General features: G+C 36.1%; 2 protein-coding genes across 3 annotated transcripts in view; one reads left to right on the plus strand and one right to left on the minus strand.

The window, feature by feature from the left end:
- Positions 1-8,866, minus strand: part of LOC118273516 (LIM/homeobox protein Lhx3) — a 39,818-nt gene extending 30,952 nt beyond the window's left edge. Inside the window, exon 1 of one of the 2 annotated variants that reach the window (XM_035590518.2) lies at positions 8,533-8,866. In XM_035590518.2, coding sequence (XP_035446411.1) covers positions 8,533-8,701 — 169 coding nt within the window. In that variant the 5' untranslated portion in view covers positions 8,702-8,866. The remainder of the gene's footprint in view (positions 1-8,532) is intronic. The other variant, XM_035590520.2, reaches the window with a different exon arrangement.
- A 652-nt stretch (positions 8,867-9,518) lies between these two features.
- LOC118273715 (cilia- and flagella-associated protein 47-like) lies at positions 9,519-15,363 on the plus strand. Its single transcript, XM_035590815.2, has 5 exons — positions 9,519-9,767; positions 9,882-12,037; positions 12,186-13,244; positions 13,367-14,919; positions 14,989-15,363. Exons 1-5 carry the CDS (start codon positions 9,603-9,605, stop codon positions 15,285-15,287), a joined length of 5,232 nt encoding a protein of 1,743 aa, XP_035446708.2. The 5' UTR covers positions 9,519-9,602; the 3' UTR covers positions 15,288-15,363.
- Positions 15,364-17,343: the final 1,980 nt, after the last annotated feature.

The following is a 17,343-nucleotide window of genomic DNA, read 5'->3' on the forward strand; positions in this document are numbered from 1 at the left end:
TTGAAGTTTTACTATTCATATTACTGGTATTATATTGAGTTCTTTGAACAGATATTATGAGTGTGTTACTTAACAAGATAACGGTTATTGCATGAATTATAGAATATTGTCAAACAGGTTGGCAACATTGATTACTCGTACTTCTTTATAATCTCAATCCTCAGTATTAGCAACAGTACTTGTATTTCAGAACGCTCACAGGTGTGCTATTGTTCGGTGTCATTGCACTTAATTAATTAAAGTTTTGTCACGGCACTTGGCCGACATTGAAATCTATTGAAATAAATCAGTAAGTCAATGTCTGCGAGCATAATGATCGCATGGTGCTGTCAGCGCGCCATGCGGCACGGGAAGCACATGGCGGATTTTGTTCAAACAAGCCACTGCAAGACTTAAACAAGAAATGCAAATCGGCCTTGAAAGTATGAGTATAGGGTTGTAATTTGCGTGTAGTTTGGTTTAGTAGGCGCAGTGACGTGCTGGTTTTATTGAGTGCATTGCGGGCCCCGGCTTGTCATTGCTTCCCTCCAACCCTAAAATGATTCCATTCTGCCGCCGGACGAGCCGACAGGTTAACTTTTGTTATTCTACAAAAGCCGCGCATTACAGTCCGATTGTTGGCACAAATGTCGGATATTATAAAGCATTTCGTGTTCCCTAACGATTATTTCAAGTGTAAAGTGAATAAGCGAATGAGTCCACATTTTAGGGTAATCTTCGATCAATAGGTAGCTTCTGATTTCGCTTCATTACCTCGCAACTTATTTATCGTTTTGTTTAAATCGGTGAGTTTTATTTAAACACAATTTTATCTATATTTAATTTCAATTACAATATTAAAAAAAATACACTTCTTCAAAAACAGGGTCATCTTAACTTTTAATGGCAAAGAACTGACATTTCAGAAATACGGTAGATACCTGCGTGTGAATAATTATCGTAAGTAGGTAGGTAAGTACTTAAAATGTGCGACATAAGTAGTTAACTTTATTCTAACGTGTACCGGGTTCGATTTCCGTACGGAGCAACTCTTTATGATTCACAAATTGTTGTTTCTGGTCTGGGTGTCATGTGTAACGTGTATGTGAACTTGTATGTTTGTAAACGCAACCACGATACAGGAGAAAATCCTAGTGTGGGGCAACGTTTTCTAATCATTAGATAACTAAACTCAGTAATTTATACTGAAGAGTGAAAAAAGTTTGAAAACAGAAACCATAAACACGCCTCCCAGTATGCACAAAAGACAAAGTAACAAGATGCATAATATACATAAAGCCTCACTGGATACATTTTCCCTCTTTTATAAAAGCTCTGTCTGGGGGTATTGACTTTTCATATCAACAAAGAAAACGTGAAAATATTTCTTTACCAAACGGTAAGTCAATAGAGGTTTGAGGCATTGCCCTCGAGGTGGTTAGAGAGGCGCGAGACGGGACGGGCGGGACGCGGGGTGCGGGGGCGCGGGGGGTACAGTGCGCAGCCTGCGCCAGGGGACGGGGGTACTCTTCTTGATTACAGCGCTCCCCAAGCCTCCCCTCCATCCCCCACACCCCGCCTTGCTGCAATACACATAAGCCTACACAATGACAGTCGTGTATAACTTTCATTGTTCAGGTTACAGAAAATATTTAATTTTAACTTACACGCTTCTGGCCTAGCGCTGTATGTGAATCTCGTATGTAGGTCAGCGAGATTAAATTCTGAACTAGAATACACGAAATTGTGTAACATTTTGGTTGAATGACAACAAAATGCACAGTTTCTATTGCTTATGATACAACTCGTGTAAAGCTTGAAATCCTGCTCCGAATATAATCAAAGGCCACCAAAAAGCTTGGCAGAAGTTGGAAGTTGTAAAACAAATCTAGTGAAATACGTGAAGGTTCAGGTAGGGTCGCAGGTGGGTGCGGGCGCCGAGATTGTCCGCATCAAACATGCACGAGCTCCGCAACCATCGCCCTGCTCGCTCGTAAAAATGCATATTGAAGCGGAAGGGCGGATGCTTTTAATACAGCGCCGTAATGAGCAGCCGAGGTCGGCAGTCTCCTTAATTTTCTCTTTACTGGCCTATTCAGGTAAATTGTTAGCCCTTATTAATTGCTTTACAACGGGAAGGAGGGCCCAAATAAAACTTTATCGTCGGGGTATCTACTTCAAACGACGTGTCTACTCTACCCGACTCTTACATGGTTAACTTTATTAAATTGCCAATTAAAATTGTATACAGTTGGAGCGAAACGTAAATACTAATGAATGAAATGCATTGGATTGATTGTTTATTAATTAACAAGAATTTACTTTATTGCGCAAACTGTTTTCATGATTCACTTATCGATAAATCCATTTCAAAAGTTCATGCGATCCGCCCTAATTTATTAAAGCACGATATTTTATTGGCCTACTTCCAATTTACGATAAATGGGAATCAAAAAGCCGGCTACCTCATAATTAGCCACGCGAACCATAAGCCCCTTTCCCGGTATGCTACGTAAGCGGATAGGCCACATGCTGCGCCCATTTTGTTTTCATTATTATGGATGGTAGGAAAATATTTACTTAGATATAGATCAGTTCATATTGTTGTTGTGGCTTTAAAATAATAATTATGTTTAATTACTTGCAATGTTAACTTCATCCGACTGACTGTATACAATTTATCAGCTTAAACTGAAACTACAAAACTGTCGTCTTATTCTAAAAGGTTAGGCTGAGAGTGCAGAACGCATACAAATTAAATGTAAATCTAAAATTAGAATACAACTTTATTAGGTAGTCACTTTTTGATACATATGGACATTAGAATATTGCAAAAAAAGTTAAAGCTTTGACAATCGGAGTTATATAGGTTAAAACAAAACTCCTATAAATACTAATAGCAATAGTATATTCAATGTTCTTAACCGATAGCAATACGTTCGCTAAGCCCTCGGCTCGAGCAGGCGTACCGTGCCATTCCTCTGATTGATTAAAACGCTAACAAAGGGATAATGCTGATCACAGAGCTTTGTGCAGAAGCCCTTTATGTACTGACTCGGAGACCAAGAGTAATCAAACCAGCCCTCTATAAAAATCACCCACGGAAATTATAACCTTCCTCCACTCTCCCTTTTGTAAAATATTGTGAGATGGAAAACCATTCAGATTATTTTGAATCAACAAAAATGATTCTTGTTTGATGTTTGACATACTTCCACGTTGTGTCTCGTTTGTAAAGTTTCAATTAATTTGTCTTTTCTTTTTTTTTTTATTAATTATGTGTTTGTTTACAGTGGTCGAGCGGTCGCAAATGTGACTGATTAAAATGAATATTGTTTTTATTATTATAAATGTACCAATAGTTAAATATTATAATAACTACCGTGAGTAATATCGGTCTATTCAATAACAACAGTGTCAATAAGTGTTTCCTGTATCCGAAGTAAAGGCAATTAAAGTTTTTAATTCAGGTTTAAGTCTACCCTTACTTGGCAAAAAAGTTTAAACAATTAGATATATATTTTTTATTCTTGCGCCTGATACTAGTACCTAAGTACCAAACCAATAGATATTCAAATATAGATTTAAACTTTTAAACTAAACGAGTTCATAGTCATCACTACAAGTATAAATATAAATATGTATTAGAAATATCAAATTGAATGTTACAAAAAATATCGTATCTAAATCCCCAAGAGCCAAGCCCAAGCCCGTTGCATCCCGTAGCAAAGTAATCATAGCTGATCCAAATCAGGTGAGTCAAGGTGGGCAGTTACCGAGGGGTGCCGAGCGATGCCCGATGCCGGGTCCCGATGACCCGAGACCCGACAGATGTCGTCCCCCGCAGCGCGCATGATCATCGGGCCCCTACTAAAGTACGCACCATAAACTTTGTTGTTGTGAATTATTTTATATCTGAGACGCTAATTATTTATGTTTGTGATATGATATGTCGTGGTGGCCTGGAGATTTAAGACACCAGTTCCTCATGTATGAGGGTTCGGACTTGAAAACGTGACTTTTTCCGAGTTATATGTACTTTCTAAGATTATTCAGACACCACTGACGAACGGTTAAGGAAAACATCGTGAGGAAACTAGAAATTATAAGTTGCCAACCCGTATTGAGCAGTGTGGTGATTATATAGTCAAACCTTCTTTGTTTGAGAAGAGGCCTTTGGTCAGCAGTAGATGATGATAATGATATGATATTTTGGTTCCTTGTTCTACAAAAACTGTTTCAGTCAAAAAATTGTTGCAGAAGTGTAGTCTTTTATAAATCTTCACATTTTTTCAGATTTCCTAGAGGCTAAAAAATCTCATTGCATCGGTACATGACAGGGTCATTTTTTAAGAGGGAAAATAATCCAATGTCTTCTCCCGTCTTGGGCGACGCCAGGAGTGTCAGACTCATAATGACTAGAAACCACCTCGTTCCTACTCCTGTTTTTCGAGCCGAAAACCCGCTAGGCATTCCGCAGCTCCAGACAAAACAGGGTCATAAGGCGAGATCATAACGAATTGGACAGGATCCTTTCCGTGCACATTATATAACAAAACATCTTCATAACACAATAGGTCTTTAAATAACAATATAAATAACTTGAAATGTACCGTAATGGTTAAGTTAAGAATTTGCATCTAAAATTACGTCATGTCGAGTGATCCTACATATTACATACAGATATACAGACATATCAAAACGTTATCATAATAATTTCATCTTAATTTCAAGTATTTAGCAAAAATACACTGTAACTAAATTCCAACTGTAAAATAAGTTCTCACAAAGATATTACATACATATATGCAGTAGATAACTATACGTAATTACTATTTCATTCAAATTTTCAGTAAGAAGACTCGTAAAGAGATAAATATATTTTTTACTAAGAAAAAAGATGTTAGAAACGAAATGCGTGGAAAAATTATTTTCGTGTCTTTTTTTTAAGTTTTAACAGCATTTTAATTATTGAATGAATAAACGTACAGTAGTCGTCCTTGAATTATCTAGACTTTGTATCTTAAAATATACCTAAGATTAATTTTATTGCCTATACATAATTTATTTATTGTATTTTACATATTTTTTACAAATTTGTATATCAAAACGAAGTATTTTACAGGTAACGTTTAACCAGAAATATCCCACATACAATAGGTGTTGTGGAAACCGGAAGAGACGATTCGCCGCGCACGCGCCGCCACGTGCTCACTTCCGGTTTTAATGCGATGATATAATAGGAGACATCTCCTCCTCGTTTAGTCAAAATACTTTGTAAATATTTACCACGATATTTTCTCACGCGTTTTTATAAATTGTTGATTCATCGAAAAAAGTAGGTGATGATTATTCACACGATTTTAAAAATGCTCGTATGTTTTAAAACTATAGATGAAAATGTTGAAGAGTAAGTAAAATATGTCGCTAGTGCGGACTGCATAACGGGTTACCGGGGCTCCGGCTCCGGTAGGACTACTCTCCAGCGTTCCTACTAACGAGTGGTTTTAATCAGTAAGAGTCACCTCTCTCACCCAAGGCGGGAGGAATCTTGAATGATTTCCCCCCATCAAAAAAAGCGAATAAGCATGTTCTGTCTAGCTTTTCGGGCATCTCCGTGATAAGCTAAACGCTAGCAAATTCAAGAAACTTTACTATAGGTAAACTAAATCGCTTCTAGAAAATATTCCCACGTACTCAACTTGAAAAGGTTTCAGATACTCGCATTATTTTCTTAATAATAAAGCAATATTTATAATAATGGGAGATTAGTTAAGTTATAATAACTGTGGCGACCGGCTGTACCGACGGTTGCCGTCCCCGCCGGCGGCACGGCAACCGTTCCGGCTCCCTAGCATATAATCAAAGCTTCGATGTATTATAGAGATTTAGTACAACTTTAGTACAACAGTAATTATTCGTAAACAATTGTTGAGTAATATCGAATAGTTATACAAAAAAATATATAATATGTTAAGAAAAGTTTTTGGCGTGTCATCATTTAGATTTTCAGTTGTCTGGAAACTCATTTTCGTGATATGGTATTAAATCATAATCAAAAATAACAATATAGGCGTATGGTAGTCAGATTTAACGCCTGTTTCACCGGATTGTAAAAATATCCGGTAAACATACAAATTACGTTCTTAATTCAAATTTATCTGGGACATTGCAGCTATCCAGATATTGTGAAACAGCCCTTAAATTGATTTTGGCAATCTATTCGGAATAAGAAAATAATGATTCAATTCGAAACTGGCACATATTAAGTAAATTAACCACGTAAACGTATTATAACTAAATTAACCACGTACCTAATTATTAATTGGTTATTTTAGATATAATATAAAAAAAGAACTACGCAATTTTCGACAAACTACAACGTTTTATTACTTTTAATCCGCACATATCCATGTTAAAAATAACTTACACTACAACCAAGAACTAACTGACACTCGTTCATTAAAAAAAAAAAACAACAAAACAGTAAAATACAAACAGTCTTCCGTCAATTTACTAATTGACGCGTTATCAGCGTACTCAGCGAAGTAGTTAGAGTACAATGTACTACACTCTTGTCTGGTGTTAAAATCAAAAAAAGTCCATCGCCACTCCTGTGTGGAGCACTTAACTTGATTATTCGAAGTCATATGGTGTGCGTGGGTGAAAACCCATAGGAAGGAAGGCCGCCCCTGCGCGTGCCACGTCCTCCAGTAAAACCCTAACACGTGCCGATAGCCTCATAATTATAGGACTGAACGTAAAGTATGAGTACTTTTATTTTTACAAATCTTTTGCATTACTTATATCCTTATTTGTTGCTTTTTTCGTATCGATGTATAATATCAATTGATGCTCTTACGATGAAAATAGTTGTACTTTGTTTTGCACACATAAAGCATTTTGGAACTTTAAAGGCTTTGGATATGTTGGTAGAACAAAATCTAAATAATTTGATTACATGTAGTAAGTTTTTTCTAAGTTTTTTCAGTAACAATATTTTGTAAATAGGAAAAGAAGAAAAGAAATAGCTGTTTATGGCACCAAAAATCGGTCTTTATATTTAAGAATTGTAGCAAACCCCACAATTTCGCGTGTGTAAAGTAACATTAATTAAGGGTTCCCTAAAGAGAACCAAATTAAATAAACCTTTTAATTTCACAGACTGTTGTTTGTACAACATAATATTATATTAAAAAAAACAAAAGCTTTATGCACATGAAGCTGTTACGTTTAGTGTAATATGCACATGCAACATACTGCATTATAAAAAAGGAGAAAACAGATAAGAAGATAAGCTATAAAGAAGAGATAATTATTATTATCTATGGCTAGATCAAAAGCAATCGATATGTGTATTTACTAAAATCCGGAAATATTAAACTAACAGCTTGTTAAAGGTTGTCCTGATACAAAGTACAGTACAAAGTGGCTCAATTGATTGTCATAAGCCTTATGAAGAAATGCAATTGGACACTTCCATATCTTCAGCTTCTTATTTTGAAACTGATTACGTACGTACGTAGTTACGGTATACGGTTCCATTCGAAGCTACACTTCGGAACGAGCACCTAGACAAACTGACGGACAATTCAGTTTGACATTTCAAAAGTGCTTCAGTATTAATTGACATAAATGATTTGACTTTGACTTGACCTTCTTTCCATTACTTCTTTAAAATATGATTTACAATCTAGACAATTAAATATTATAGGTATTTTCATTAAGACTAAGTAGATTATTTAAATGTTGATATGTATAATGTAAATTCTTTCTAATTATTTTAATTACAATTTCAATAATAAATCTTTTTGACATAACGCATCTTACGAGTATACTTAATATTAAAATGTAATTGCATTTCATAATTTAGGTATAAACAAATCGTATTTATAGTAATTAAGTTTTTGCTTAATTACTTAAATTATTATTTCCTTATTGTCTGTCGTTAAGACTATTGGTAATAAAATATTTTTAACTTTGATTAATACCTAGCACTTGCGTAGTACGTTACCTACCTTTTTTTTCTTTCTTTTTTTAAAAAACGTTGCCCCACATTAGGATTTTCTCCTGTGTCGTGGGTGCGTTTACAAACTACAATTTTGCACATGACACCCAGACCCGAAACAACAATTTGTGGATCACACAAAGATTGCTCCGTGAATCGAAGCTATCCGTTGCACGGCAGCCAGTTGCCCAGCCACCGTGCCAACCGTGCAGTCAAACCTACTATGTTTAATACAAATTGTCGTAGGTTAACTGCCTACGTACCTAACTCAAGTAAACATCGGCGTTCAGGTTTAGGTTTACCTACGTGATTAATTGAATGGAGAGCAGGTGGAACCTTCCACTTCTTTAAAACAGCTAACATTCAAGTATAATATTTATGAAGCGGTCAATACTTATTAAATCGTCCACACAAATTATGAAGTGAAATTGCTGCCCTCTGCTAATCCAGATTCTAACATTAATCATTTGAAGCTGCAACTTGTACATAGATATAGGTAAGAGATAGAAATCAAGTTATTAGGACAGTTCAACAGTGAGGTCTACCTTCAAGCGCCTTGTTCCTGGCGAGCAGAGCCAGCAGGACGTCGGGCGGCGGCGGGTCCAGCGGGTGCATGGTGTCGAGCGTGGCGTCCATGGGAGCGTCGCGCCGCGCCTCGCAACTCGCGACCACCTCGCTGTACTCAGCCTCCATCAACCCCTCACTATGTCCCATAAACACACTGTAAACATCCAACGCCTTCACGACTTAGCATCCCGAGTCGCGTAAACAACACACTCAGACGAACACCTGTGCATGGTCCCGGGCTCCCGAACGCGTGCAAGAGCGGCTGCAGCGGGCGTCGCGACGCGGCCGAAAGCCGGAGCCACGTGGCGGCGCCGCCCACGCCCGCCCCTCGCCGCCGCACTCTCGCGCCGCGCCGCCCTCCTGCCTCCCATTGAGAAGTCATTTTTTACCCCCTGAATCTGATAAACCCTGGGGCGAGCGGGGAGGCGCGGCGGCGAGCGCGGCTCCCCCGCCCCGAACTAATTTGCTGAAGTCGTACGACACACCCCGGGTACTTACATCCATCTACAATATTACTCTAGCACGTTATCCCGTTCGCGGGGCACTTCGTTTCTAGTCATCTAGTCATTGTGATGAAAGAAATTCTGAATCCGTAACAATATTTTCCTTTTTACTTTTTCATATTTGGATTGAGACTGAATCTGGAATATAAAAAATCCGTAGCTTTACAGCTCACCACTTTAGAATACAAACAATTGCTAATTAGATAGACCTGGATAGACCGTACCATAGCAACTACAACTATTTACATATTTTATATCTAAAACAGTAGCCTCCGCTCCAATTTCACACAACCTTATAGAGTAACCTACGACTGTAAGAGTCAAGATTTAACCTAAGAAATCGCTAAAAAACTTCTTTCTTAATTCTCATAAGATCTCGTTTTAACAGGAGCTTCATGGTAAGTTACCCGCTCCTTAAAAAGCATACATGACAACACTTCAAAGTCAAATGATGTAAATATTTGTCAACAAAAAGTTGACAGTTGCTATATTTTTAATATTTTTATTTATTTTTCATTGTAACGCTACTAGTTAGTGCTAAAATCATGCCGAAATGTCCTGGTTACGATCCAGACAAAGTGTTCCAAAGATTCAAGGTATTGGAGTTCCCGCCTTCATTTGTTGGACTGTCCACTGTACAGTTTCTGGATGTGGAAGTAGATCTTAAAAAATCGGCATACCTCAAAACAATGTGCGAAGGACACCTGGTGGTAGGTCATAGTTAGCTAACAGAACAATTTCAACCTACAATAATTAAGAAAAAAACTACGAAATTTCATAGGTACCAATCTATTCTTGTATTACAATATTATATCTTATTTCAGAAATTTGATGATGCTCGCGAATTATCTGCCAATCATAGAGCCTACAATATAGAGTTTGAAAATGGAACAACTATAAAAGTTACATTTCTGCCCAAAAATGAGTGTATTGCCAAAGCAAAACATCAAACGCAATTAGGCAATAGATTTGTTTTCGACCTACGTTTAATACAAGTGGACGCAGTGAGATGTTGCAACCTTGAACACCACTCAGAAATTGGAAGATATTATATTAGCGGACATTACGAGATATGTAAAATATCACATTCTCCAAAAGTTGTGGACTTTGGTGACATTCCAGTTAACAATAAAGTTACTAGACACTTGCGTATACGGAACGAGTCTCAATTAATTGCTGCAAAAATGTGGATTGAGAGATTAACGTGTTATGAATTCCACCCTATGAAATTCACGATACCCCCTAATTCATCTATAAAAATAACGATATCATTAAAACCTGCAAGTTTTAATATTGCAAAGTCATTTACGTTCAAAATAAGAAATCCTCACGATGAACTATTTGATACTTATTGTGAAACTTCATCCCCTGATGAAAATTATATAACTTATCGAATTAATAATTACAGCAACATTTCATTCCCTAAACCATCTAAGGTAGTAATGCCCGAATCGTTACATAAATTGATCGAACAAAATCCTTGTTATACGTATATAAACGAAGAACTGAAAATACACAATGAAAGAAAAAATATAGCAGATAAACACTTAGACTTCTGCCGGCCAAAAGGTCCGAAAAAAAAGGTAGTAGAGAAACATATTACTGGAAAGGAACGCTGCAACTCAGATTTATTAAAACAGATTCAAAAATACGACAAAAACTTCTGTAAAACGACAGTACCCAAAGTATCAGCGTATGACTTGTTTCATATATTGTTCTTTCCAAACTTTATAGATTTTGGGAAAGTGGCCATTTTGACTTACGGAGAAAGTGAGTTAATTATCAAAAACAAAACTAAATATACCATAACCGTAAAAATGATCGCCGATGATTGTATTTTATACACTAAAAATCGACATCCGGAGACGGTAATGAGAATAAAACCACTTAATGATATTAAACTAGTAATTTTTTGTCAAGGTCTTACTGCAGGAATACATAAGAGTACTATTAGTTATATCATTGATGGTTTTTATACTGGTAAACATCCATATACTATGGAAGTTGGAAATCCTGAACTCACATTACATGACAAGTGTATCAAGTTTGGTATGGTTACAACAGATAGTTTCATTACCTCAGTTCCTGTGCGTATATATAATCATTATAATGTTGCGGTGAATTTCCAATGGGCAGAATTACAGCCTGATACTCCATTTGAAATATTGCCAACCTCTGGCTGCGTACCAAGTAACAGCTGTAAGATATGTGCTATTACATACATTTCCAAACCAACCAAAAGTAAAGTTCACGAAGTTTATTTGATTTCTGATAGCATAACCACTGAAAAAATTATGGTGGAACTAACTGTGGTTACACGAAAACTTTCTGTTAAATTTCTGCAACAAATGGTAATGTTTAAAGACATTCCTTTAAATCTGGAAGTTGAAGAAAAAGTGAAACTAGAAAATGCCTCGAGAGAAGTTGCGTTCTTTCACGTAGTGGAACCGTTAGTTCCTGGTATAAGAATAGAACCGATGTCTGGTACAATTCGACAAAAAACTGTACAGACTCTAATTATAATAGTCAAAATACCATGTGTTATGGAATTTGCAATTGATATCTTTGTTAGAATAAATAACAAAGAAAATGTAACGATGGCAATAAGTGGAAACGTTATTGAACCAAAAGTTACGATACATCCAAAGATTATTTACATGTCTCGTATACCTTGCTACTTGATCACTTATGTCCCTATCACGTTTCAGAACTTTGGGTCAGTAAGATCTGACGTCCAAGTTTTAGATACAGGTGATGACAACATGTTTAACATTTACGTCGCACATGGAAATGAAAAACAAAGAATTACTGAATTTAGCCTTCAAGCGGGACATTCAAAAGTAGTTTACATAAAAGTATGTGATATATTTCGTAGAGAATATGAGATGTACATTCCATTCAAAATTAACGGTTTATTAGGGCCTCCTAATGAAAATAACTGGTCCACAGAATTCAATTATTATGTTGGCGAATATGAACAGTGAGTACCTGACTTTAAAATAGCCCGTAGAGATGCCTTGATACATATAACATACGCATTTGTGATTAATTATGGCCTTCTTTACCCTAAATACTTTTTAGTTAGACCAATAAAATTAGAAAACAATATAATTTCTATTTACTTTTAGATACTATCAACATAACCCAAAATTAAAAGTGAAGAGTGTGAACAAAGATATTTGTTATTGTCGTATTGCTGGAGTGATTACCCTGCCCTGGATTGAATTCTCTACTGAAAAGTTTGAAATTGATTACATTCCCCATGGAGCAAATAAAATGGATTTTACGATAACAAATATTTCTAAACACCAGTTAAATGGGACAGTTATAACATCAAAAATAGAGCCTGTTTTCTCTTTACATGTGAAAGAACAAGAAGGAGAAACTGCGCTTGTGACGGAACATAACATAAAGTTTGTCCTTGGTCCCCAAAAAGGAATCGAGCTCACTTTACAATTCCATCCCAAATGTCATGGGAAATTCACGACAACAGCCTTATTATATTTAGATAAACACATGACTATACCTTACTACAATTTGACATTTACTGGTAAAAGAGAAAATCCAACAATGACACCCAGTACCTACAGAGTAATATTTCCACCTTGTCACGTTGGATCAGAAATATCTGAAATAATTACTATTGATTTGGCCGCAGAATCTGATTTAGATGCATTCAGATGTTCTATTAATGAGGACTCTAATCTCATCATAACATTCATTGAACACAACTTCGAAGAAGAAAATGAAGAAATTCATACAATTGTTACGGTTAAATTGGAAATCAGAACCGATTTACCTTATTTAGATAATATCTTGGTTACTTTTTACCATGACAGCGGGTCTTCTTGTGAAGTAGAAGTTGCTTTTTGTGTCACATTTTGCATAATTACTTTACATGCTGATCATCTCGTTAAAACAGAAGAGAATCCATATCCTTATTATCCTTTAAGTGAGCAGACCGATCTTTACAATTACCTCCAAAAGTGCTCTACATTTTTAGAGAAATGGATGTTCCAACAAGGATTCCGTAGAGATTTATATCCTACTATTCCTGATACGTTCCATGCTCTGGCGTCTGCAATGATAGTTCAGCCGGCAACCAAGACTAAAGGAATTAATGCTTCATATTTGAATTTTGTTAAAAGGATTGCTGGACCACTTATGAAGCATATCCGAAAAATAGTGTAAGAAAAAATTGTAAATGTATTAAAGTAGTATAGGTGTAGTTCTGATCAGACTATTTATCTGTGTTTAAAAACTATGTGTGAAAATATATTGTTTTTATGTATATTGAAATCTATTTCAGAGTGCAAGGTGACGAGCCATTTAAACATGTTAAAGAAATTCATGACACATACAAAGAAATTATCAATTTATTAAAATCACGTGGTGCTAATTTATGGTTCTTACAAGCTATGTACCTGCTAAGTCATGAACAATTTGTTATTTATTGTCATAACACTGAAATAAAGTCCCATGCTGATAAGCTGCTTACTAAACAATTACTCTCAGATGTAAATTTATTCAACAGATTAAATAAACAAAGTTGGATCGACTTCATTTTACAAAGCTACAAAGTCTTCGTTATGGACAGTTGCTTCTTTGATTGTGTTTGTGTTACCACTATACCTAGGGACACACTCAAAGTACTGCTCGACTGGTATAATGAACAGATTATGTTTGAACAACAACAGCTTATTGGGAAAAGCCAACCAGTTAAACAAATTGCCAATCTAACAACAGATTTATCCGATGGAATCGCTCTAGCGTCAGCGATAACACATTTTTGTCCATTTCTGAGTGATCATTTTACAGCATTTTGTGAAATAAACGAGGCCAGTAGAGAAGGCGACATCATCAATAACGCTAGCATTATTATTGAGGCAATCAACGTACTTAAACTTTATTTTCCACTATCAACTAAAGACTTCTTTGAACCAAATTTTTTACAGATGTTGTTCTTATCTATACATCTGTTTGTCGTTTTACCTACGTTTAAAATAAAACAAGTCATCGATTTCCGACCACCACTACTAAGAAGTTCATCGCGACAAGTTGTAATAAATCCAACCAGTCAAGAATCACTTACATTTAGCTTTATATTGCTAAACAATATTGGAAATAACTTTTACGTTGAAAAATCTCCAGCTGACAATGGAAAAAAAATGTTGTTAACTGTTAAATATACTGCGAACTTTGTGTCTGATAAAAGTTGTATCCTTATAGTACATGGTTACAATAAGACACGAATCTTCGACACATATATTGTGTTTAAGCTACACGGACAAGTTGGATTACTAACCCCTGCAAAAAAGTGTAAAGTGTCTGGACCACTATACCGACCAATAAAGGTGGATGTATCGGCCTCTTCGCCATTTTTAGGTTCACATTTATTTAAGCTGTATATCACAGATGTGGAACCAACAATTCCAGTAAATTTTGAAGAACCCTATGAACCAAAATTTTTCATACGTCGACTAAACCTAATTGAAAAAGAGGTAACATTGACTGGTTCACCAAAGGAGCAAGGGCTAGATACGCCTGATCACAAATTATATTTGCAAATGACATGTCTCAGTGTCCAGGTGGAAAACACATGGATTTGGTTCTTGAGCGACGTGGGACAGTTTTTCATAAGAGTAATGACACAACCTCGCTGGGATATACCTATTGACAGCCTGCAAACTAAAGTACACTCGTGGCCGATGGATCCCTGCAGCTGCGGAGAGGCATGCGAGTGCTATAGAACTACCATCGTAATGATACCGCATCGTGTCGACCTCATGATAAGGTCTATGCGGTATGCTTTACTAGAGCATGCCTCCAGCACTATGATTCAAATCTTTGATCGCTTGATCGGTATGTGTACTTTTTTTATACCCTTACTTATCTTTATAAAATAAAATGCTGATTGTTTATTATTTTTAGATTCGGCAACTGGTAAAATAGTTCTATCGATGCTGTTGGAGGAGGGTGGAACTAACATGAGTGATGTGAATCATATTCTTCGTAGTAGCAATACTTACAGGATCACGTCGCGGGCTCTGATACCGCGCATAGAACGCGCCACATTGTATCATCACACGAATGCCATACTTGCATTACCGGTCACTATTCCAGCTAAAGATAAGTCTGAGAAATATTCCATTACGTTAACTTCAACCTGTGGCTTAGATATTCGCACATATAGAATATTCTTTGTCGAATCTGGAGAATTGAACGAATGATATGCAGAACTATTTACACCTCACACAATCTCATGTTGATTAGAAACCTCAATAACATAATTATTTATGAACAACGCACTTCTTTCTACATCTTTCTTTAAACTACGTCGATCGAATGTGATGCTAAAGTGACCACCACGGCGGACAGTGTACATATCAGAATAAAATTGAATATGCCAATATCAATAATTTAAAGGATGCTCCAGGTATTTCAACCCTTGTAACCTATCCTACACACACCACACACGTTAATAATACGTCCACAGGATTCAAAATATTCCAGTATCAGTTAGTTAGTAGTAGTGTATACGAGTACAAAACCGCAATTCATTAATATCAAAACCAGTTCAAATTTCTTTTTTTTTCAGTAAGCTTTATGTTGTAGGTACTTTATGACGTATGTACCTATATTTTTATTGCAGCCAGAAACCAGTACAAAGGTACCGAGCAAATTAGTGGTTAAATGTTCATACATTCGTCTTTTTACTTTACTTGAAACTAGCTACTTCCGCGCGGATTCACCCGCTCTGCTCGGTTCCTATTGATCATAGCGTGATGATTTATAGCCTATAACCTTCCTCGGTAAATGCGCTATCCAACACAAAAAGAATTATTCAAATCGGATCAGTAGTTCCTGAGATTAGCGCGTTCAAACAAACAAACAAACAAACTCTTCAGCTTTATAATATTAGTATAGATTTTGACAGATATAATAGCTATTTCTCAGTCAACTCGAGATATTATTTTGCGTTCAATAGTAAAAGTACTTTAGTTGTTTGTTGTACGTAAGTACAGGTTTCTGGGAAATCAAATATTCTAAAACTCAGAAACATATTGTACTTATAATCAAATAAATAGTATTTATTTGACTTTTAGCCAATCTGAATTAACTAGAATTACTTCTCGTTATAGATTTATTGGGAACTGCCTCGTAGCTTGTAATATTACAAATACGGCTTATTTATATTTAATATTTTATAAATCAATTTCATTATAATCTTTAATTTATTGTCCATTTATATAACATTTAGTTTAATTAATTTTATTCTGTACCTATTTATAATTTTATATACGTGATAAGTAGGTAAGTATCATTCTGGGAGCTTAGTACAAGTTTGTTTTACGTTGAACGAAAATGAAACGACAGCGCATTCGGCGCTGATTGGCCCGCTGCAATGAGCCAACCAATTGTGTTGCTGCCTGTGCTATATTTATTTTGGTTACTTTTTTTTCTATGAAACTTAACAAGTTTTCTATTTCTTCATGTTACCTGTTTTGTAATATATAATTATTATATTTTTAGAAACTTAATGTTTAAAATCGTAATAAAATATTTTAGTTTACACATACTTACTTTCATTTGTGTTTACCGTTTTAATCACCAATCTCAAAAACCTAACTAGGTATAGTAAACCTACTCAACAAAAGAATTCATTCAATTTTCACACGAACCATCCGTATTTGACGGAAGTTTTAGTGGAGGCACTCGTTCAATGATGCGCAAGCGCATCGGAAGCGTGCAGCAGTGATGCGCGCGCGCCGCCTCGCCTGCCGCCTTGACCGCGCCACTCAGCCGGCACGCCGACTGATGACCGGTCATGGCAGACGCCATAATACACGGAAACCTATACTTTGTAAAAACTGGGTCATACCATTGTTCCTCAATGCTTGCATAGACATAGTGGGTACATAAAAACATGGAGTTTGTTTACCAACTCTAATTATCTGACTCATAAAAAAAAATACCTGGCATTTTCCCAGGTCTGTAAGTAAGTATATGTACATAGGTAGGCCACATGGGTGCCGAAGTGAATCCTCGGTGCCAATCTCAGAAATCTATCGTCTATACATCGATACCGGAAATATAAAATAACGTAAGGGACATTTGGTCGAAAATGAGTTCGGATATATCGTTAGATTCCGATTTTTTTCTCTATGTCATATTATGTCGAAGTAATAAATTATAATAAAACAGTAAAACAACACTAAACAGGTTAACCTCCGGAACTAATAAACGGATTTGATTGGCTTATAAGTCTGGCCAACAATATGTTTT

This window comes from Spodoptera frugiperda, chromosome 1 (genome assembly GCF_023101765.2).
Source record: "Spodoptera frugiperda isolate SF20-4 chromosome 1, AGI-APGP_CSIRO_Sfru_2.0, whole genome shotgun sequence".
Taxonomy (NCBI): domain Eukaryota; kingdom Metazoa; phylum Arthropoda; class Insecta; order Lepidoptera; family Noctuidae; genus Spodoptera; species Spodoptera frugiperda.